Consider the following 22,057-nt stretch of genomic DNA (forward strand, 5'->3'; position numbering starts at 1 on the left):
TATTCCTGAATCCAACCACAAAAACTGAGGATAGTTTTAAAGTTCTGGACTACCACAAATCATGCATTACCACATTCTGGTCCAAAGCCCGGGACTTGTTCCAGTTGCTCCAAAGGTGCCCCCAGAATCAGGTACAAGAGCCCCATTTTTTCCTTCTTAAATGTACAAAAGCCCCATTTTTCCTTCCTATTGGCATACACATTGGCACCTCACAGATGATTCTGATAAATCATCCACGTAACGGATTTAATCTGTTCCAAAATTTAAACAATCCAGAACATAGTGGAGCACAGAAGTGGTAGTATGAGCACTATCGCTAAAGGCTATCCCACTAAGGCAGTTTCTCTTTTTAATGTACAAACCATCAGCTTTTATCCCCATAAGAATATCTTTAGAAAGCCTCTGAAGACTGCCAATCTAAACAAATTAAGATATAATTTAATAATTTACACAAGGATACATTAAAACAGTGCTCTGTGAATACTGTGGCCACATCTGACTTCTGGATTAGATTGGACAAAGGTCTTTCCTAATTGAATTGTAAATCCCATTTGGAAGATGATTGGCTTTTTGGTGTTACCACCTATGTAGGCTGAGGCTGACCTACTTGGATTCTGAGTTAAGTGTGTGGGATTTCTAAACTCAGCAGGGTATAGACTTTTTAAAACAATTAATGGAGATGTAAACAAAAATAATGGACAGCTGGAACCTAAATTCCGGAACTTGGCTATTTCTACCACAGAAGATATGTTTTTAAGGATATTAAATTTGGAGCTTAGCAAAGAATTCCATCTGAATGAATCTAACCCCTTCTCAAAATACTAGTGTGACCAAAATCTGTGTTCAGGTTAAGAGTACGGAGATAGGAACATGTTCCAAATATAACACTAAAATGATATCTCTATTTTTAAAATAGTTGGCCAAAATACCACTGGTAGCTGGGGCGGGGGAGGGGGGGAGGCAGTGGGCATGAGGGAGAACGTCACTGGATGTGGGTGAAAAAGTGCAGAAGCCCCCCCCCCCCCATCCACTTTTCACAAACTTGCTTTCAGTATGTTTTCTTCTGAAAGATTATACCAAAGCAGGGGAAAACATGGAAGGTGAGTGGCCACACCAGGAATGTCATGTGGAAACCCCCCACCCCCTGGATAGTTGTGGGAAGACACTCTGTGGAAGCAATCTAAATTTATACAGAAATGGCCTTCAATGATTTGGACATTCCGGTCCTATTTTAATAATATGGTTAAGTGCGAAGAAATAACTCTTAAAGTGGAAAAGGCCAACCAAGCAGTCCCTATGAAAGGCAAAACTACGGGACACTTGTTTTTGGAACAAAGACTTAAGAAATAATCTTTGATGAGATTGTAGGCCCATACCTTATTAGGCATATAAAGAACATGTAATATCCGCAACAGGTTGCTAAAAACAGCAAAATATGTACCACTTCAACGGATAACTGGGCACTAGTCCAGTCAAAATCTATACATAAAATTCACATATTCAGAAGATAGTTTCTAACTTTGTCTTATCCTTCTCCTGCAATGGCCAGAAATCCTCTTAGTCCTCCAGCTTACCTAGATACCCTTCTTTCAATACCAGCAGTTCTTCCATCTGTGAAAGAGCTGCTGAAGTTAGAGAAGGTTGCAGAACGAAATAGGACACATACCAATGTGTTACCCATTTTCTAGCATTCCACAAAGTTTTATTCTGTACAGGAGGGGCCAAGCCCGTTGCATTCAGGAATACAACAGGCGCTAGATTGGGTGTGTGTGTGTGAAAGAACTCTTGAGGATGGCCTCTCCCTCCCCCAAGGACCTGGAAAGGCTGCAGGCAGCTGTTAGGGAACTCACCAGCAGGGGCAGCTCTTATGCAACATGGATCTGCAGCCTCCGAGCCTCGGAGGGAAATGGAAATAGGAGGAGGTGGTCAGGGATGAGGGACAGAAGGCAACTGGCTGGCCACTGGACAAACAGGCAAGAGGAGAAGGAGGCATTCAGGAGCAGGACAGCCCCACTGAGTGGGCGTTAAGTGCTGAGTGGCACTTAAGTCATGAGACATGCTCCTCCTCCAAGTCCTTACCAGAAATATATAGTGGAACAGATATGGGGGGGAAGTGCGGGGGGTCTCCAATCAAATGGCCCTCGGAAATAGCACAGTGCTTGCCTGGCTGAACATAAAAATTGACTTGGAATGTCAAATTAGTGAAAGGACAGCACTTGTAGCAAAATACTTAGAATGGGGCCATGAGTTAGAGAGTAGTCCATCACCAACTTTGATGGAACTTTCTGGAAAGAAAACAGAGATTTCATTTGTAAAGGAGAGGGCAGAGGAACTCAGAAAATGGAAGGGCCTAGAAATGCACCAATTAAGGTTCCAGTTGGAAACTACAGTGGCACAGTAGTTACTATTCAGTGCTCTCAGGAAAGAGGGAGATGATCTTTGGGGCATAGTCATAGGCTTGAAGAAATGCTACATTTGAGGGCATCTCTGTATACGTTCACAATGGGCCAGCTGAGGCAGTACCTACAAAATGTGTTCCACATATAATATTTCTGGTAAGGGCTTGGAGGAGGAGTGTGCCTCATGGCTTAAGCGCTCAGCACTTAACACCCACTCAGAATCAGTCAGCAGCTGTCCTACCCTTGATTGCCACCTCTTCCTCCAACAGGCTTGCCTGTCTGTTCTGCAGCCAGCCAATTGCCTTATGCCCCCACCCCTGACCACCCCCTTCCACTTCCCTCTGAGGCTGCAAATCCCTGCTGCAAGAGTTCCCTAACAGCTGCCTGCAGCCTTTCTGGGGGGGGGGGAGGGGGAGGCCATCCTCAGAGTTCTTCCACCCCAGTCTAGCGCCCATTGTATTCCTGAATGCAACAGACTTGGCCCCTAGTATAGTAATAAACATGAACCAAGAGATTTCCACCATACTCCTGTGAGGGAACGGAATACGATCTGTGATATAGAATCAACGATTTCAGTTGTTACCATGATAGCATAACTAGAAGGTGGTTTCTGCATTCCCCCCCCCCCCCTTAGATTTCTACTCTTTAAATTTCACCATGCGACTCTCACATTTTATGGCTCCTTGACCCAACTGGTTCCCCCCCCCCAACTTAAAATCACTGCAAAGCGAGAATCTGTTCCTGGTACCTAAAGATGGGCACCACTACTTATAGGCTTATGCTCGTCTCCAGCATGCCACAAAGACTCCTATTTTTGCTGCAACAGATTAACATAGCTGCTCCTTGAGAGCTTTCCCCCTATAATTTAAGAGGCATTGCATTCTGCTGATCCTGCAACACAGCTTGGTGGCAGGCAGCCATGGGCGGGCAGGCGGGCGGGTGGGGGGGGAGGCTTCGGATGTATGTGCATCACACTCTACTCGCATTTCAGTAACAAAGAGAAGAACAGCAAAGAGGCCAATATGAGCGACTTTCTGGTTTTTTCAGAGCAAAGATCAAGGAATGTTGTTAGCTGTAGCCCATTCCGCCCTTATTAATATGGCATGCTGGTGCTGCCTTTTCCTCTTGAACTGTGGGAAAAAATAGCTGTCCTATTGAACGTTTGACAGATCCAGACAACAGGGCTGCATCCTAGCAGTTTGGATGCACTTGGAATCCTTGGTAAAGCTGCCTCACTTCTGCATCTGTAAAAAAGGACTTCCATCAGAGGCTACAATGCTCAGCTGCTATATACAGTTGAGGGGGTCATTTGAAGTCCAGCTCTCCTTTCCTGTGACACTCGGGACCTTGCTGCCGTTTATGGACTCCTACGGAACATTCATAGCACAGTAAACCTGAACTTTACAGATTCAGGTTCAATAAACCTGAACTTCACTGCCAGGTGGTCTACAGACTTCTCAGAAAGCATCCTCCATCATGTCAGAAAGCAAACCATATCTGAATCCTCTTTACTCAAAAGGCGTGTGAAATCAAAGTTTGTTATTACCGTTGTTCAGACCAAGTTATATCAACAAAATCATTATAAAAGACCAAAACAATATGATCATTAGGTATAATAACATTAAAACAAAATGTAAAATAAAACCTAACGTTATCTTGCTTGATGTGTGTGAAATGGTTTCTGGAGCTATTGTTTCAAAGGGAAGGGGTAGAACCCCCAGTGGAAGGTCTTGGGACTTGTTCCCCAAGTAAGTTGCAGGGCAGTTCTAAGCAAAGTCACACCCTTTGAAGTCAATTAAAAGGGTGTAACTCTGCTAAGGATAGCACAGGTAAAGGGGATAGGGCCTGTTTGAACGGGTCACACGTATGTGCAATAGGAGGGATGCTAAATCATGTTTCATATCCTTCTGTTCATATCATGTTCACAGAAGTATTCCCTTTCTACAGTTTGGCCATTATTACTGGGCTCAATTGTATCTAAACTGAGCATACTTGATGTATTTTCATGCAACAATAGTCCAATATAACAGATTAGAATCTACATTCTAGGTTTGGAAATTAAAATTATTTCCCCCACACACACCTCACCAAATGAATTTATAGATATTTCCTCTGCTAAATTTGATCCTTGCAGTATTTGTTTAGACTGCAGTATACCTGTTTTATAAATACACAAAATACTAAAATTTTATTTGTATAAACAAATTTAGAATTATAGGTAATTTCATTACATTCATTTCATTCAAATAAATAATGAAGTTATTTATTTCTTATATATACCACCCTAGAGTTGCAGCTCAGGGCAGTTAGCATTCATGTATAGCCTTTTCAGTGTTTGCCAGATTACAAGAACCACAAAATTCTTAGAACAGGGAATTTCTCTCTCACACACACATGCACACACACACACACAAATGTTAAACTTACCTCATTTGCGTTGAGATCTCCATCAAAGACATTGCACTGCTGTGAGACTTGAAAGGACGTTGGAAAGGAAGTCCAGTATGACTGTAGAGGAATGCATGCCCCAGGAACAGTGAGCACTTACAAAATAATACTGCTCAGTTGTAAGGAGATTGCTTTAATCCCAGCTTGATGTGGGGCAGCTCTGTTTTCACCATTTAAGTCTCATTGCATTAAAAATACTGTATAGCGTACAGACCGAAAAAGTTTGCATTCCTCAAAAAGATTTGAACATTTGAGGTAAAGTGTTTGAAACAGACTATTTCAGGTCTCCAAATTCTAGAGCCTTCTATAAGTCATATACACATCATGACTAATTAGGTCAGCAAGCTATAGAGGTCAGGATAATGACATGCAAATCTGACAGCTATGGCTTATCAAGGCAGCAGGACAGCACACGGGATATTAATGCAAATTGGTACCATAGTCCATTGCTGCTAGCAGTCTTGTGGCAACATTATAATTGCAGATCAATTATGATAGCATCTTCGCTTCTTTGATGGCTATCTAGATTTAGGCCAACTGCTGAAGCAGAAGCTTGAAGATCCTGAAGCCCTCTTACAAACAAAGGCCATGGAGACAGGGAAGTCAATGTTAAGCCTGCCTGATTTTGGAGGATAGGATAGAAAAGGTTTACACAAAGAACAGAGAATGACCAAAGAATCTATATATGCAGTAATATGCAGGAGGACAAGTAGGTGGCAAAACTATCAGTACTATCCCCTTCCCTGGGCTGTGCAGAGGAAGGACAGTAATGCTTCTCTTTAGACAAAGTCTATTGCTCATTTCCTTGTCTTTCATCCCACTGGCTTTTTGGGCACCCACCAAGAGATAGTGGATGAGCAGCTGGACTGAGATAGTGTGGGGAGAATTAGGCATGGTTCAATGGCAGAGCATTGGCTTGGCATGTAGGTCCCAGGTTCAATCCCTCATATAGTAGGTAATTTGAAAGACATCCAGGAGAACCACTCAGATAATTCACTGGTCTGATTTATAAGGCAGTTTCATGTATATTTTTAGATATAGGAAAATGACTTGGGACTAACACTGATTTAAAGTTAACTAGAGCAGAAATAAGTCTGAATATACTAAAGGATTGACCCAGTGTTGCAACCAAGACTTTTCCCTACTTAATCAGAATGTGAGCAAAGTACTGGTGCCATAGAACATGCCCCCCTGTAATGAAAACACCTTTCCAAAGTGCAAGATATAAGACAGTACAAAATGACCCATGATTCCTTTGAGGTACCCAAGTCATTTCTGATGGAAATGACAATGGCACAACATACTTCATCTTGATTCACTGCACAGTATGTAGCCTTCCATATACTTTTAGATTAATCTCTGTATGAAATAACTGTTTGTAAAAAGGCATTAAAAAGTATTTCCTGGAATTATGATCGAAGTGCACCTATTGCCTTGCACACATGTAGGGCTAATACACAGATGACAAGGAACATAATGATATGCAAATCGGACAGCTACGGCTTATTGTGGCTCCATTCCTTGATCACAACTGAGCGGACTCCTCCCCCTCCTATACAAATGTACCTTACTTGGGTTTATTGTCTTAGGAGTATACAGACAAAACATATTTACGTTCTATCTTCATAACAACACTGTCATTTGAACATTTCTGATTACAGGAATGGAGACTGTGTATGGTTTGCCTATAAGACATGAGGCCTACATGTAGGGAATGCTCCCCCTGAACATGTGCACAGGGCTCACACTATGGCAAACAATAGGACGACTGTGCAGGGGCATCATTCAGAAATCAAGGTAAAGCTATAAATCTAATGTAATTTCAGTTTACCAAATGTACCAATATTATTTTGTGTAAAACCTGAAGACAAACTAAATTCATGCAAATCTTGGCAGTTTAATCTGAATACAGAAGTATTAGCAAAGTTTGATTTATTAGGTATAGGACACTCAACCTGGATTATGATCAGTGTTCAAAATTATATATAGTGAACAGAAATTAGACACTAACACGTTCGTGATACAATGAAGAGGTGGATTAGTTCTCATATAAACAAATTAAGATGAAAACTTGTTTTCTCATTTGGGGGCAGGAGACTCTCCCTATTGAACTCTGAGTTTAAACTTCTGTGCAAACCCACAGATTCTACCTAGCAGCCAGATCCAGCTGGATCTTCATGTCAACCCTGAAGTGATACTAAGGCTATAGAGAGCCAGATCAACATTTGCAGTAGAATGAAATGCTTAGACGGCAGAAATGGTTTGTGCCACCTTCAGACTACAGGTGATGTTTATGTATAAGAGTTTCCCTATACTACTAATTTACCGCAAGTGGCACCCACACAGCATGTGAAGAACAAATCTAGCCCCTTCTCCCCCCAGTAATGTAATGGTGGTTTGGAGGGACATTTTACATGCCCACTAAAAGTGAGTTTCCCTACCAGCAGTTTGAAACAGGACAGTCCATTCTGTATCTCATTCTGCTGCATGTGAAGACCGTGCACAGGGACATCTGTATGCTCTCTTTAGGGCACATCTATGTTGCATGGGCTGGTATCATAGCTGTAACATCATGTAATAAGTGAAAATATATCTTACCAGTTACAGGGGCATTAAATCCAATATCTTACTTATTTTACACAAGAGGCAACAATGGCACCATAAACTGCTAAATCACACAACTTCAACTATGTCAATAAACATAATCAAGGTATTCATTATCTCAGCAGTCCCTTTCTAACGTAGGCGGCCTCATTCTATCGTTATATAAGAGAAAATTTCAGCCCCTCCCACCTAAGCTTTTAAAAGGTGCCAGCATTAAAAGTTTTTGTCCAGGGTTCACTTTTATAACATGGTTTCAGTGCATTAAGTCCACTCAGGTGATTAAAAATGGACCTCTATTTGTCTGCTATGACTTCAGCAAATATATGCAGATTTTCTGTAAACGTCAGATTACAGAAGAAATTTTAAGCAGCAAGAAGTTTCAACATGCCTATGGGAAGAGGTGATTAGCTTCATACCGAGCTTGCTATTGTACTGACACCCCACACTTGATTTTGAATGAGCAACCTATAAAAGCAGTTGTTAAAACAAGTTTTCCATTGTTTTCTGTTCTCCTTTAAAAATTTCCTCATAATGTTAACATTTTTGCATTTGAAATGTGCAAACCAAAATAAACCCTTTTGTACAGAGTAATTTTAAGTAAACACAAGTATATTAATCCATAGCATATTATATTAACAAAAAGGTTTTTATATATTTAGTATAAGAAGGACATTATGGATTACATGGCCTCAGTGAAATGTTAACACATTAATGTATATATTTAAAGCAAATAGTAAATATAAAACAATACAAAATGGAAAACCATTCGATGTTGTTACTAACTGCTGTTTTTGGATATTGTTAACCATTTCCTCAAACGTCAGACCTACAATCTTCATCTCATCTGCACCAAGCAGTAAAAGAAGCTATTTGCGGTAAGAGGAGGGAATGCTGGCTTACTAATAAGCTGGGGTGGCAGTACTACTTTCACAAGTTTGCCTTTCTTCCTGAAGGGCACCTGAACTAGCGCAGTTTTTGCACACTTGACCCACTTGGTAACTGGACATGTAAAGCTCCTCAATCCATGTTTTCTGTACAAACAAAATTCAAGTGACAATACAAATCAACAACAGATTAACAGGTAGTAATATAATACTCACATACATGATATATGATATACAAAGGCCATACTGGCCAAGACATAATCTATTCAGGAGCAAAAATATTCAATTGCACTGGCTAGGGGAAAATGAGTACGGACATTTAGAGCAAAGTTTCACGCTTTGGTTTATTCTTAAATTAATTAGCTCTATTTCATACCCTGCACTCTAATTCAACCATTTATACTGAAGAAGTGGCTCTTTTCATTGCTATGCCCAGGCAGAATTAATTGACTTCCAAAAATAAGAGGGAAACTCCACATATTGGGTGTTTCGGTTGCACCTTCTATTAGTTGTTTATACTGGGAATGCATTTTAAATATATTTTTCAGAAAAAAATCTAATTAATTAAAAAAACTCACTTCATTGTTTTTCACAGCTTTTTTTACATCCCATATTTTAAAAATTCTGTACATATGTATATAAAAATAATTCCAATATGGCACAAAGGTGAAATCCTGTAGGGATGAAGTCCACCTTGACAGGACCACAGAACTGTATAAATGTTCCAAATAAATTCTGTTGCCCTATACAAAATGAGCTTCCCTCTGTTCCAGTTCTTGCATCCGCTTTGGCCTTAGTCTCTGATAAGTGGGCTTCAAGTCTATAGGGGAAACGACTTCTGAACTGGTTTTTTGTTGCTTTACGGATCCCTGAACAAGCTCAGGGTTCACCACAAGCTTTGGAGTCCCATCTTTTACAACTTCTGTACAGAGTTTAGAAGAACTCTCGTCATTTTGTTTGGCTTTATTGTTGGCTGGTGGTTTATAGAATGTCCCTGGTGGTGGTTGCAAAGTTCTTGGTATTCTGAAAGCAGCAAGGGGATTAGAGTCTGGGGCATGTCCTTCTGCAGTTGTCCTGGCAGCTCTGACAGGTACTGTATATGGCTTATTGGGAAGTATGGCATTCACTGAATTGTTAACCGTGTTGCTTGATGATGCTAAGGCACATGTGCTTACTGACTCTTGTGTTCGATTTTCTTGTGGCAGATTGGTCACAATCATCGCTGTCCTTGGAGTCATATCATATTGCTTATACTGCTTGTCCCAAGTCTTTTTCAGAGTCTGGGGGTCATAACAAGAAAGTCTACAGCCAACATTAACAGCTGGAAGCAACGGTGTCTCAGAAACCTCTTCAATAACAGGGCTTTTTCCAAGCTGTTCTGTACTTAGACCTGCATTTCGGGAATTTTTCTCATTCAAAACACAAGGAGGAAGCATTTGACCTAGAGGTAAACTGACAGGGCGAACAACTGGCTTTGTCCTCTGAGAACGTAACTGAACTTTGGTTATTTGACGATTAGGTCTTAATAAGTGACTAGTTTTAATGCCATCCTCAGCTGCAGAGAGAGATGGTTCATTGTCTTGACATGAAACTGGAATCTCAGCATTGCCTAGGAAAAAAAGAGATTGGTTTTGACTTTTAGCCTGATATCAGAAAGGGTAAGTTTTCAACAATATTAGCTAAAAAGCTATTTATCATATAGAGAAAATGAAAGTATAGATAACTACATCTTTGATAGAATAGACAGGAGATTTAATTTAAGGCTGTTGTGTGAATAAGACACGTTATGCTCAAAACAGAAATTTTCTGCAATCGTCAGATTAAAAACCACTCTAGCGGACAAATTCCTTCTCCTACTTAATACAACCTTGCAAGAGAATGCTTACTCAACTGCTTTCTATTCTGAAGCATATTCTGCCCACACAGTGGCATTTATCATAATCCATCCTTCTTCCTCTTTGACAGACTGCAGGAAGGGAGGAATTTTCCTACAGTCTTCCTGTAACAGACTTACTGGATCCTAGCCCAAAGGCTTCCACTGTAACCCCTGCACTGCACTAGAAACAAAACACCTTTGCCAGTTTATATTTTAAAATACAAAAAAGCAGCTAATTTCAGAATTTTCTAAGTAACATTTGGCTTCAGTTTTCCCCTCCTATTTTCATTATGCTCCTAGGGACACATAAGGGAATGAGCCCCAGATCATAGCTTAAGAATGGCTGCTGTAGAGAACTAATCATTTTACATATCTAAAAAGCAGATTGGTTCACAATCTGACATGCTCATCTTGCTCCTCCTAGTAACAGAAATCTTGCACTTTCAGATGTAATTAAAAAAAAAACTGACGGATATGATGTTTCACAGTATACCTGGCAAATGCAGGTCACTGGGAATTTCTGTTCAGCTCCATTTTAATTATCACTAGTCTAAACACAGACTGGAGTTTTGCATAATTGGCTCAAATGGTACAGTTCAGAAGATCAGAAATTTGTTTTGAGAAAGGAAGGCATGAGATGCCATTTTACAGACCTAAAGGTTACAAAGAGAACACACACAGTGGCCTCATACCTTTCCTCCCTTCCCTCCAAGTCCACAGCCAGCAGGTACAATAAATCTACCTCTTCACATAATAGTTTTTGCAAAACATGACAAACACACAGGATGAATTCTGTTTTTAGCCATCTATAACATATGTGGGAAACTTAAGAGTTGAATTTATCAGTGCAAGCTTAAACAAGCTTTAGAGTCTCGCATTTCACAGAGGCAACCAATTATCAGCTATACATATATGAATATTTTGACATTTGAGAAAAATTACACCACAATGTTACACTAAAATACAGGAATTGATGACTCCTGCAATGAGCTAGGAACTCAAAGTCTCTGTTCATAAGAAATCTCTTTAAAAAGTTCCCAAGAATATCCCTTTCGGCACAGGGGGTACATAAAATGATTAAAACTGTACATTTTAAACTATTTGCTACCATTACAGAGTTAAGAATTAGCTTCTTTTCTACAAAGAACTAATTATTTGCTTTCTTATTTTGCATTCCATTATACAGCAAAGGGTAAACTACCTAGATATATGTTGTAATGTGCTGACCTGGATAGCATTGGATAGCCCAGAGATTCCCAACCAGGAGGTTGTAGGAACTCTGGAGGGGGTCTGCAGCCGTTCCTTCCTGCCTTACTGGACCCCACCACAAGCGCAGGAACTGGCCACTTTGCTCCCCTCTCGAGTGTGAGTGGGTTCTCTTGTGGCTTCTGGGAGGGGGTGGAGTCTGCACGTCTCTTCCTGCCTTAAACCACCTCCTGTCTCTCCCCCCGCCCTCAGTCCTTCTCAAGCCTGTATGTTAGCACCAATGGGGGTGTCACTTCCAGTGACATATTAGTTTTGGGGGTGTGGCAGGGAGGCATGGCCAGCTGACATCACTTCTGGGGCACCTCAAAGCCTGAAAAATTATTTCAGAGGCTCCTTCAGAATCAAAAGGTTGGAAAAGGATGGGATAGCCTGATTTCATCAGATATTAGAAGCTAAGCAGGATCAGGCTGATTATAATTTGGGTGGGAAACCACCATGAGGTGATAAGCTGAGTGAGGTAATGTCAAACCACCTCAGGAGAACTCTTGCCTTGAAAACCCTGTGGGTATAACAACAACACCAATACTAACCAGATTCTTTTTTGGTTGCAATGTGGTTTTCCAGAACTGAGACAGGAGGTGGTTCTGAAGGAGAGTTTCTCCTTCCAAAATTGTGTTTGGCTCCAAACTGTGAATTCCAGTCTAGAAAAGAAAAGAAAGCAGCCCACAATGTAAGCTGTTGGCTCTCAACTGAAACAGATACTTAATTGTGTGTTCTAGGCCTGAAGCATTTTTAAACGATATACATTCAAGTAATACATTCAAAATCAGAATAGAAAAAAGTTAAGACATGTTTAAATCCTACATTTCTGATGAGGTTTTACCAAGAAATGTTATGATTAGACATAAGATAATTCATTCATTATATACACAATCAGAGAGGATCTTGATAGATTTTAGTAAATAATTTGAAATAATCCTCATACCTTGAGCAGCCATTTGTGTTTGTGAGGTCAGACCCAAGGCATTGAAATCTATAATTCTCATGGGAAATGTCAATAGTTACCCTTTTAAGAAAGTAAACTGTGCAGTTAACGTTAAGAGTCAAAATAATTTCTTGTTCACCCATCCATCAGTTGTAATACTGATGAATATACACAAGCACTAACCTGGTAATGCATTAGAAATCTTCTGCACGTCTTTACTGTTGTCTGGTTCATCAAGCAACACAACAGTTTCTGAATCTTTACTCTCATTTTGGGCTAACTGGAAGTCAATACAAAGCCAGAAAAGAATTGGAAAATGAGGTGAGAAAGTTTTCCAGAACAAGATGCTACAGTAAAAGCTTTGTTATCCAGCACTCATGAGGAATGGGTGATGCTAGTGGATACTAAAATTATTGCTCTTCTCTGGCCCTCTACCCACAGCAACCCAACCTCACCCTATGGTGACAGGCCTCACACCTTTCTTCCCTCCCCTCCAAGTCACAAAGCCACCCTACATAGCAGGCAGAGAAGCATGCCAACTGCCTGGGAACTCTCTAGTGGAGCTGGCTCCCAACGGCTAGGGGCAAGTCCAGGGGAAAAGGAAGCACTGAAGGATGTCATCAGCTGACACTGCTAGCTGTCGCAGTATCAGGAACACCCGGCCAGTGGGAGAGAGGCACGCACAGAAACATCCAAAGACAGAGGGCATGGACAGCTTGCCATTTGGGCAATGTGGATTGTGGATAATTCAGTGCCAGATAACAGAACTTTTACTGTACAAACATAATGCAGTCTGTAAAAGCTGTAGTTCTATGACAGGCACTCACTTCCCTCAGAGCACTACAGGATGCAGGTTTCCTTTGCTGCTGTTCTCGATCTTCTACTAACAGATTGCTTTTAGAATAAGTTGCGTTTTCGTCAGACCGAGATGCATCTGATAGCGGCTGCAGCATAACGTCAAAGATCTTCTCATAATTCGTGATAAGGAGCTCCACGACCCGAGCTTGATATGGATAGTCAACAAGCGAAGAAAGAGAGACTGTTGCATCTGTCTGGCGCGGCCTGATGAGAGTTGGACCAAATATAATGCCGAGGTTGCTGGCAGACATTTTATTTTCATCAGAGTATTCTGTAACCCTATATGAAAGAGCAGCAAACCGCAAAACTTTGAATTGTTTATTATTATTATTATTATTATTATTATTATTATTATTATTATTATTATTATTATTATTATTATTATTATTATTATTATTATTATATTTATATCCCGCCTCCCCCCAGAGGCTCGAGGCGGGTCACATAAAAACCAATCCCCTAAAACAATAAAAGCACAATAAAACATAATAAATTAATACAAAAGTTAAGACAAGAATGGCGGCAAAATTCAATATAACTAACCCAATTCCACACCCACTAAGAAGGGAAAGGGAGGCTAGATCTTCTTGCCGCCCGGCCTCAACCGAAAGCCTGGCGGAAGAGCTCCGTCTTGCAGGCTCTGCGGAATGATGACAATCACTACCGCAGCTCTTCCGGGAGCTCATTCCACCAGGTTGGGGCCAGGACCCCCAAGACTTTCCCCATAAAGTCTTAGTTCAAACATGCTGTTACCTATGCAAATCAAGTCCATATATTAGTTTTAGAATTACGTGTTAACATGCTGAAAATGGGAGACCAAATTAAGTTGGGCTTTCACTAGTACCAATCAGGAACACTGCAAGTCGGCACAGATACTTAAAAGTAAATAATTATATTTCTGAATATGGTTGGCTTAAGTTACTCTTACCTGTGTAGATGGCCTATAAGGAACTGAAGAGTGTTATAGTTTGGTGCAGGTAACAGTTTGAGTAGATCTTTGATTTTAAGCATGATCCTATTCAGTTCAATGCATGCTGACTGCCTTTTTTGGGATCTGGGGCTCATCTGTTTCATATCAAGTTCCTCATTAATATTTTGACTCTCCTTTGCAAGTCCAATGAATTCATTATAAAGCCGAAACAGAATCAAAGGTTCTGGGAGCTGAGGGAAAATATCAGAAGTTATTTCAACATGAATTTTTACCCAATTTTCTACCTACCACTAGCTCTATCTAGTCTAACTCCTTTCTTATACTAAAAGACTGAGCTTCTCTTATTCAATCTCCGCACAATATACTTTAGGATTTGTTGTTAAATTACAGGCCACTGATTATCACTGTACTGAGATGCCACTTTTCATATATTTTCTTATTTAAAATAAATGGAAAGCTTCCGTCATAATTACATGAGTAAATAGTTAATAATTAATTACTTGATTCAAAGAGTGTAAGTTGTGTGTTGAGCTTTGACCAGTGAGACCTGGGCTCAGCTCTCTGGTTCAGCTGTGAAGAACACAGGGTAATCTACAGCGGTTTCTCTTACGGAACTGTTGCAAGTATAAAAAGGACAAGGACTAATCAGTTATATGGTTCAAAGTGTCTTCCAAGAAAGGAAGAAAAATTCATTAAATAGACTCTAACCAAGCCACAGTGGTTTTATTTAAAACATTTGTTTCCTGTTGTAACCAGCACAAAATATTTTTTTGTCTCTAGTGCCCACCTGCCTGCCTTTGTGTAGAAGCTTGCTATCCCAATACTATTGTTTTGGATGGACAACTTGATCTTCCCTTTTTCAGAGGTCCAAAGAAGTGGGAAGTCAGCGTACTGGACCCCACAGACAGTTTCTGCTGATGGAATAATTTCTGTCAGTGGAGAACAACTTTCTCACTTCATTCCCAAGCCCAAAATACCTCCAAAAAGCTGCTCCTGGGGAGAAATAGCATTTCAGAGGACATTCTAGGCTGTGGGGAAGTTTCATGCTGCTGACTAAAATCTTTCTGTCAGCAGAAATGTTCTCTGGAATCCAAGTAAGTTCTTCTTACCCTGTTTTTAATATGCTTTCTTACATCAAAGCATATAGGTAGGTCAGCATAAAATCCACCTGTTAGATAGCCTATTGCATATGTTCATAACATAACGCTACTTGACCTGAAGCTAACTTCACATCAAGGAGTCATGTAAGCTATATTAATAACACAATACAGTTGCCCTGGATAAAATGGTTCACTAATTTATGAGAATAAATGATTAAAAACTGTGGTCTAGACTGTTGTGCATGGGTTATTGTAAGTAGTAGCCAACATGGTTAATTCAACAATATTTATCTGTCTCATTTCCTTCACCTTGGCTCAGGGCAACAGATTTTAGGAGACTATAACAAAATGCAATTGTATTTGTCTCCTGCAGCCTTGGCGTGTACGTAATAAGGGAGCAACAATTTTAAGCATGAATCCTTAAAATATTGACATTACAAAAACAAATATGGACTTGCTAGTCCCCCCCCTTATTGTACCCCCCTCCATACTTCAGTATACTTGGTTTATTTATTTATATTTCCAGTCCACCCTCCCCTAACATCTCAGGGCAGGTTACAATCGTTAAACTTAAGCAATTCAAGATATAAACATAAATATGAAATCTTAGGCTTTAAAATATATATATTTTAAAATAAATATATATATTTTAAAAGGTTAACAGTTCAGTGGCGCCATTTTTTCAGGATGAGCAGCAGGCTACTTGAGGGAAGAGGAAGCTGGAACAAGGTCCACTCTGCCTAATACTTCAATGCACTTTTTCCACAAGGTCCATCCCAGGGTCACTTCAATAAACCTCTCAACCAGACTGAACAATAGAGATGCACATAGTTACCTGGCGAAGATACAACTTAAGGACATTACTTATATCATGCGCATAGAGTTCTGACAACTCTACCAAGTCCTTTCCATTTTCAAATGCTTGGCAAAGCTTTTCAACCCTTGATTTGGCTCCATTCACACGATAGATACCCTTAAATACAACAGAAAAAGTTGTAAACAATTGCAAAGCCAAAATATTATTTGCGAATAATTTTAGAGATTGTGTAAAGTTACAATCTCTGCAATTGCAATTAGTATTTACCTTTACATTAAGGGCTCTACTTTCAATTTCAGAGGTACACTTTTTGATGATGAAGGGAATTCCATCAGGAGTATTTTTGGCAGCTTGAGTAAACTCTACTCCAAATAAATGAAGTCTTCCATGAAGTTTTTTGTGTCCACATTGAATAGCTAAAGTCTCCAAGCATTTTTTATGACAGGCAAGAGAACACTAGAAAATAAACACAAATGAATTCACATTACAAAAATTTTCAAATCGGATGCACAGAAATAATTTCAACTAATGACACAATCAAATCAGCTTCCCCCCTCCCTGCCCCAGTGTTCAAAATGGGAAGATAATTGTTCAAAACTATTGGTTACTGAAGGTTCTCAAACCAAGGAAGGATCAAAGTATTCTTCAAGGTCACTAACTTCAGTAAAAAGAGGGCCCACTTATGTCCAGGTGGCCTTAACCAACAAAGACAGGAAATAAGTTAAGCAGGTAGGATTTTGAACATTATCTGATTTATCTAGAAATCAAATATCTATAAACATAGCATCTTACACCGCAAACTGTCTTCCACATGTAGAACAAGTAACATACATGAATATGGGCTCTTTTAAAAGCTGTCTTAATATGGGTACGAAGTCCATTTCATGTTTCCCCCCCCCCCCAATATGGAAAGAGCCAGTTTGACTAGAACACTACATTTTGGTAATTCAGTGCCATTCTTAGCTTAGCTATCAAGAAATGTAACCTTCTTAATAGCTACCATGCAAGCTCTCCTCAGAGCACCTTAAATCAGAAGGTGGAAATGAGAGTACACCAAATGACTTTCTAGTTTCACATCTGGCTGCAGCAATGAAGTCTCCTAAAACAACAAATCCAAAAAGCCTTCCTGATTTCCTACCTCCTCACATTCTGCACCATGGAATACCACCAGGCTGTCACATTCTCTACATTTAGATGGAGCCCTCAGCTTCCTCAGTTTGTGAGTTTGAGCTGCCTTGGACAGAAGAGTGTTTCTAAAAGGTCCAGGTGAACTGGTAATTTCTGTTGCAAGATCATTTAAACCTTGGAAGACAAAGTTCATATATTATATTATTTCTTTAATAAATTACAAAAACATGCTATAGCAAGAAAAATACATTTTTCTTCATGCATTGAAATTTGTAGGGAATTGCTGTAAATGTACTAATAGAGATCCAACTTGAATGGCTCATTTGCAAAGAGAGCAAGTGCTCTAAATTCAAACAGAATTATTCCCAACATTTTGTAGCTGTTGGAGACCTTCACATTCAATGATTATTGTGGTACACTGGCTTCGTTTTTTGAAACAACGAAAGGCAGAAAGGGAGAAAGTAACACAGCAGAAATATGACTGACAAGGACATCATTCAACCAGAACTATTATCTTATCTTCCCAGGAAACAGGATGATCCTGACAGGCCTTTCTGTGCCTAGCATTTCCACTTTCTATCAGTGGATTACTGTTTTTGGAAGAAAGTATTATATATAACCACAAGCTCTGTATTTAGGTGAGCTATTTCATTCTCTGGCAGTGTGTTTGACAGGCAGGGACAACATTTATCAGTAGGCAGGCCAGACAAGCAAGTTAGAGGCTTACTGCTTCCTGTTCACACATCTCACAATAAACAGCTGGTTCTCCTCCCTTACAGAAAATAAAGGCAAATGTTCAACTTGCACATGCAGGCATGCACCTGGGGTAAGGTGATGAAAGCAGCAGACCAGGCTTTTCCCCCTGTGATAATTCCCACCTTGCTGCCCTCCTCCCTCTTGCACTACTGACTTCTACAGAACTGTAAACTGATCAGTAACATAAGAGAACATTATTTGATTTATATCCCGCCTCTCACTTGCATCCCAGGGTGGCTAACAGCATATAAAATTACTAATACAAGGTCAGCCTGGAATTGTTAAAACATTTCAATGGAAGTTTGCATTCAAATGCATCATTGCAAATCTCAGTTCACATGCTCTGAGATAACACTATAATCCCAAGCAAGCATGTGCATGACTGAAGATGGGAGCAGATTAGGAAGACAAAACAACCCTGAAGAAGTTCCTTCTCCGACCCTCACCAAGTCCCCAGGAGAGAGGACTGACTTGGCCTGGTGGCAGCCACTGTAGAATGTGGCCAACACATGAACTGCCCTCAATCCTGTGCGTGATTATGCAGAAGTAAGTCCCACTGAATGCGGCGGGTTTACTCTGAAGCAGGCCTGAATACTTTCACAAAAGCAATTATTTTCTTTTTTGGCTGAATGCTAGAAAAAGCCTTACTGGGGATCCACTGGGCAGAAGCACAGCCCTCCTCATTCTCCTCACACCCTCTTCCCTCTCTCTGAGGAAAACAAAGCTTTTCTCAGCTCTGACCCATTTCTGCCCCAAATAGCCTACTTCTTTTGACAGTTTCCTCCCTGCTGCTATTTCTGCATGAACTATGGGCTTCTGGCCCACTGCAGCTAATGTCCAAAGCACCAAAACTTCCTCCTCTTCAGTGTGGCAGGAGAGCATGCTGTTACACAAGAAGGGGAATGAACAAGACAACACAAGTGCCCACCAGCTGGAAAGGGAGTGGCTTTTGACTCGCCCTTTACAGCAGCAGGCTATTTGGAACCCTCTGGTGAAGTCAATGGCCAGTTTGCCTCGATTGTAGTAGGCAGCTCAGAAAATCATCATCACTTAATAGCGCTTTGGTATAATTCACAAGTTAGGCCAGGCACCTTGACACATCTAAGTTTGGAAATAAGCTAGTTTTATCTGACAAGACAACATTCCAGTTATCTCATCAAATTCAACAAGGGCACTCAACACACCAAGTAGAATCATACCGTTGGAGAACTTACAAGACTTCTTATGACAGATTATGAGTTCAGCTTAGAATATAGCAGCATTACCACAGTCTGAAGGAGAGGGTGGCTCTCTCTCATCAAGATCATCAGCAGATGACATGGTTCCGGTAGATGGTGTTCGAGGAAGCCTCCTTTTAAAGTCTCCTATGAAAGAGAGAAGGCCTTTTCAGACTTCTGCAGAGCCTGACTGCTCACTACCTCTCAATAATGGATTCTGGATGAAGAAGTTTGTAATCACTGCCAAGGTGTATTCATATCTAAAGACCACTTCAGAGATATCTGTACCTGGACTTGCAGTTGGAGAGTCCACAGATCGTGACTCACTGCTTCCTCCTGCACTTTCAGAGTCACTGCACATTCCTCCACTTTGGTTACCAACAGACCAGGACCTAAATGGTGGTGGTCCCCTTGCAACTGAAGGGGGAGGGGAGAAGAAGAGGGGGGAGAGGAAGTAAGTTTCATGACTGCAGTGTGCTATTCAGATTCAAAGCAGGCACATTGGGTTGCATCTACCAGATGCCCTCTTCTGCTGGTGGAAGTCTAAAACAAAATCTCATGCTAACTTCTTGCAGAAAGTTAAAGCACAGCATATTCCGAACTACTTTCCCACTTGCGCTATAAGGTATAGGGAGGAAAGCACTAGGCATCGCACAAGGCCTTGCAAAAGTGAAATTGTGCCAACATTGCCACTTCCACATTGCTGGATCCAAGCCTTTCTTTAAAATCACATGCATTCCGTTTTAGGACCAAGCCTAGAATGTGCTTGGTATTAACTAACTTTACTATTTATCTGCATGAAACACTATTTGGGGCTCGGCTCCAGTGAAGGCAGATAATTCTGCTGCACTGAGACCGAGTCGGATCTGCAGCAGAATCATCTACTGCATGAAAAATGAAGGCAGTATGTCATGCAGAGGTGAAGCAGGTAGACTCTTGCGGGTGTATATTTTGAACTTAGCAGAAACCAAATTAAATTATGAATGACTCACACTAGAATTCTCTCATGGCTTGCTAGGGTGCTCTGCTACCCAGCTTACAGATTATTGTATGAAGAAACCATATCACGAATTAATCACATAAAATAGCCACATAAAGTTGAAACGTGAGGGCATAAATATGTTCAAATGAGTTGGCTAAAACTATAAACATCAATTTGTTACATCTGCTGTCTGACTAGTTCATCTTTTGGCACAAGTCGTTTTTTGGCAATGAAACAAGATTATTCCTTCTACTTTGTTCTAAGAGTTTGCTGAGACAGCTATAAATAATAACCCAAATGCAGACGGCCGGAATTAAAGGACAAGACAATATATCTATCTAGTTGATGCACTGCTGCCTGGTAGTGACCTGCCAAAGACAGCCATGAGAACTAGAAACCTATTTATAACTTACCAGAGATATCAGAGCTGCTAGAAGATCTTTTTTCTCCAATCTTTTGGGAACAATGAGAGGATGGGCTTCCAATGTCTTCTACTGCATGAGTGGGAAAGTCTCCTGAACACTGAGATAGGTTTCCTTGAGATGCATGTGCATGATTTGATCGTTTACTGAAAATCCTTTGCAAAAGAGAAAGCAGGTCTTAGACACTGTGAACTGCAATGTTTTCAGCTAGAAGTGAAACTACATTTTGCCCTTCCCTTCAAGCTTTAAATTCTTGGCGTTTAGGCAGGCTTGTACTTCCTAAGCATGCTTAGTAAATCATCAGATCCATTCAACTCTATGGGACCTGAAGCAGACCCTTCACAACTTACTAATGATGCATCCGAACAAACAAAGACTACTTCTATTGTCAAACTGGTGTTAGGACTTCCCACTCCAGTATACCAAACAACTTCAAGTGAAAAAAGTTTTCATCCAAATGAGAAACAAAACCGAGCTTGCACAATGGAACACTTCCCACATCCTGTTTAATGTATTTACTCCTGGTTACCTGGATGAATTGCTCAGCAAAAGCAGGGATTTAAAGGAGATCCATAAAATAAAAATTTACAGCCAAGAATTCAAGAACTTGTCTTCAAGCTTGAAGGCTATTGTTAGCTCAAGCCTTAACTTGGCTGTTCTGGGCATTTTTTTAAGCATCCTCTGAAAAAAATCTGAATTCTCTCGTGAGATACAGAAAGAAAACCAAATCAGTATTTCTTCAAGTTCCCCAAATGAGTTAACACTGACATTAAGGAAATATACAGTCTTTATTACTATGTAGTAGTGGGTAAGCATTAGAAGAATTCACTATTATATGGAACTCTGACAGATACAGTTCAACTATCCAGTCTAACAAAGGATACTTTCAAATCCCTTGTTTCCAAAACATTTATTTTGATTACCCTTCCAACAGAGGAAATCCAACTGCTGCCATCAAAACAGTGAGAATTATATCTTGACTGCAAGGCTAACGAGCATGTAACATGTTCCTGCTGATCCCCAGGGCCTATATATAAAAGAGAAACTGCTTGCTTCCCTTCAGCTTAAATTCAGTAAGAGTACACAATAAGGCTCTCAACATTTCTCTTGAACAAGGAGAAGTATGGGGGGAAATTTAGAGCCCCCCAACACTGGTGATGAGATGATCTTTTGAACCCTTCCAGCCACAGGAAAAACTTTCAACCCTGAAAAGCCTGCAAAATACAGAAGAGACTTCTTGCTAGCTAGCATGGATACAAAAATCTGGGCATACTTCAATTTAGATTAGTTATCTTTCTGACAAAAAAAGTATAATATTTTGCTTAGTTGTGCTCTGGGTACACGTTCCTAAGCATCAACACCTAAATTATGAAATAACAGCTTGGTAGCCAGAAAGTTATAAAATCGGACAGGAAAAGATTTTAATAAAACGTACAGTACTCTA

At 40.3% G+C, this 22,057-nt stretch overlaps 2 protein-coding genes across 5 annotated transcripts in view; both read right to left on the bottom strand.

Moving 5' to 3' along the window:
• ABCA4 (ATP binding cassette subfamily A member 4) overlaps positions 1-6,627 on the bottom strand; it is a 139,490-nt gene extending 132,863 nt beyond the window's left edge. For both annotated transcript variants that reach the window (XM_077332933.1, XM_077332932.1), the window contains exon 1: positions 4,827-6,627. The gene's annotated coding sequence lies outside the window, so the exon portion shown is untranslated. The remainder of the gene's footprint in view (positions 1-4,826) is intronic.
• Positions 6,628-6,762: 135 nt separating this feature from the next.
• The window catches only part of ARHGAP29 (Rho GTPase activating protein 29), a 62,954-nt gene continuing 47,659 nt past the window's right edge, over positions 6,763-22,057 (bottom strand). For all 3 annotated transcript variants that reach the window (XM_077332934.1, XM_077332935.1, XM_077332936.1), the window contains 11 exons: positions 20,605-20,768; positions 19,498-19,626; positions 19,258-19,356; positions 17,247-17,410; positions 16,376-16,564; positions 16,127-16,264; positions 14,189-14,421; positions 13,230-13,539; positions 12,586-12,682; positions 12,008-12,118; positions 6,763-9,944 (listed from right to left, as the gene is read on the bottom strand). In XM_077332934.1, coding sequence (XP_077189049.1) covers positions 9,079-9,944; positions 12,008-12,118; positions 12,586-12,682; positions 13,230-13,539; positions 14,189-14,421; positions 16,127-16,264; positions 16,376-16,564; positions 17,247-17,410; positions 19,258-19,356; positions 19,498-19,626; positions 20,605-20,768 — 2,500 coding nt within the window. In that variant the 3' untranslated portion in view covers positions 6,763-9,078. The remainder of the gene's footprint in view (positions 9,945-12,007; positions 12,119-12,585; positions 12,683-13,229; positions 13,540-14,188; positions 14,422-16,126; positions 16,265-16,375; positions 16,565-17,246; positions 17,411-19,257; positions 19,357-19,497; positions 19,627-20,604; positions 20,769-22,057) is intronic.

Source organism: Paroedura picta, chromosome 4 (genome assembly GCF_049243985.1).
Source record: "Paroedura picta isolate Pp20150507F chromosome 4, Ppicta_v3.0, whole genome shotgun sequence".
In the NCBI taxonomy this organism is placed as follows: domain Eukaryota; kingdom Metazoa; phylum Chordata; class Lepidosauria; order Squamata; family Gekkonidae; genus Paroedura; species Paroedura picta.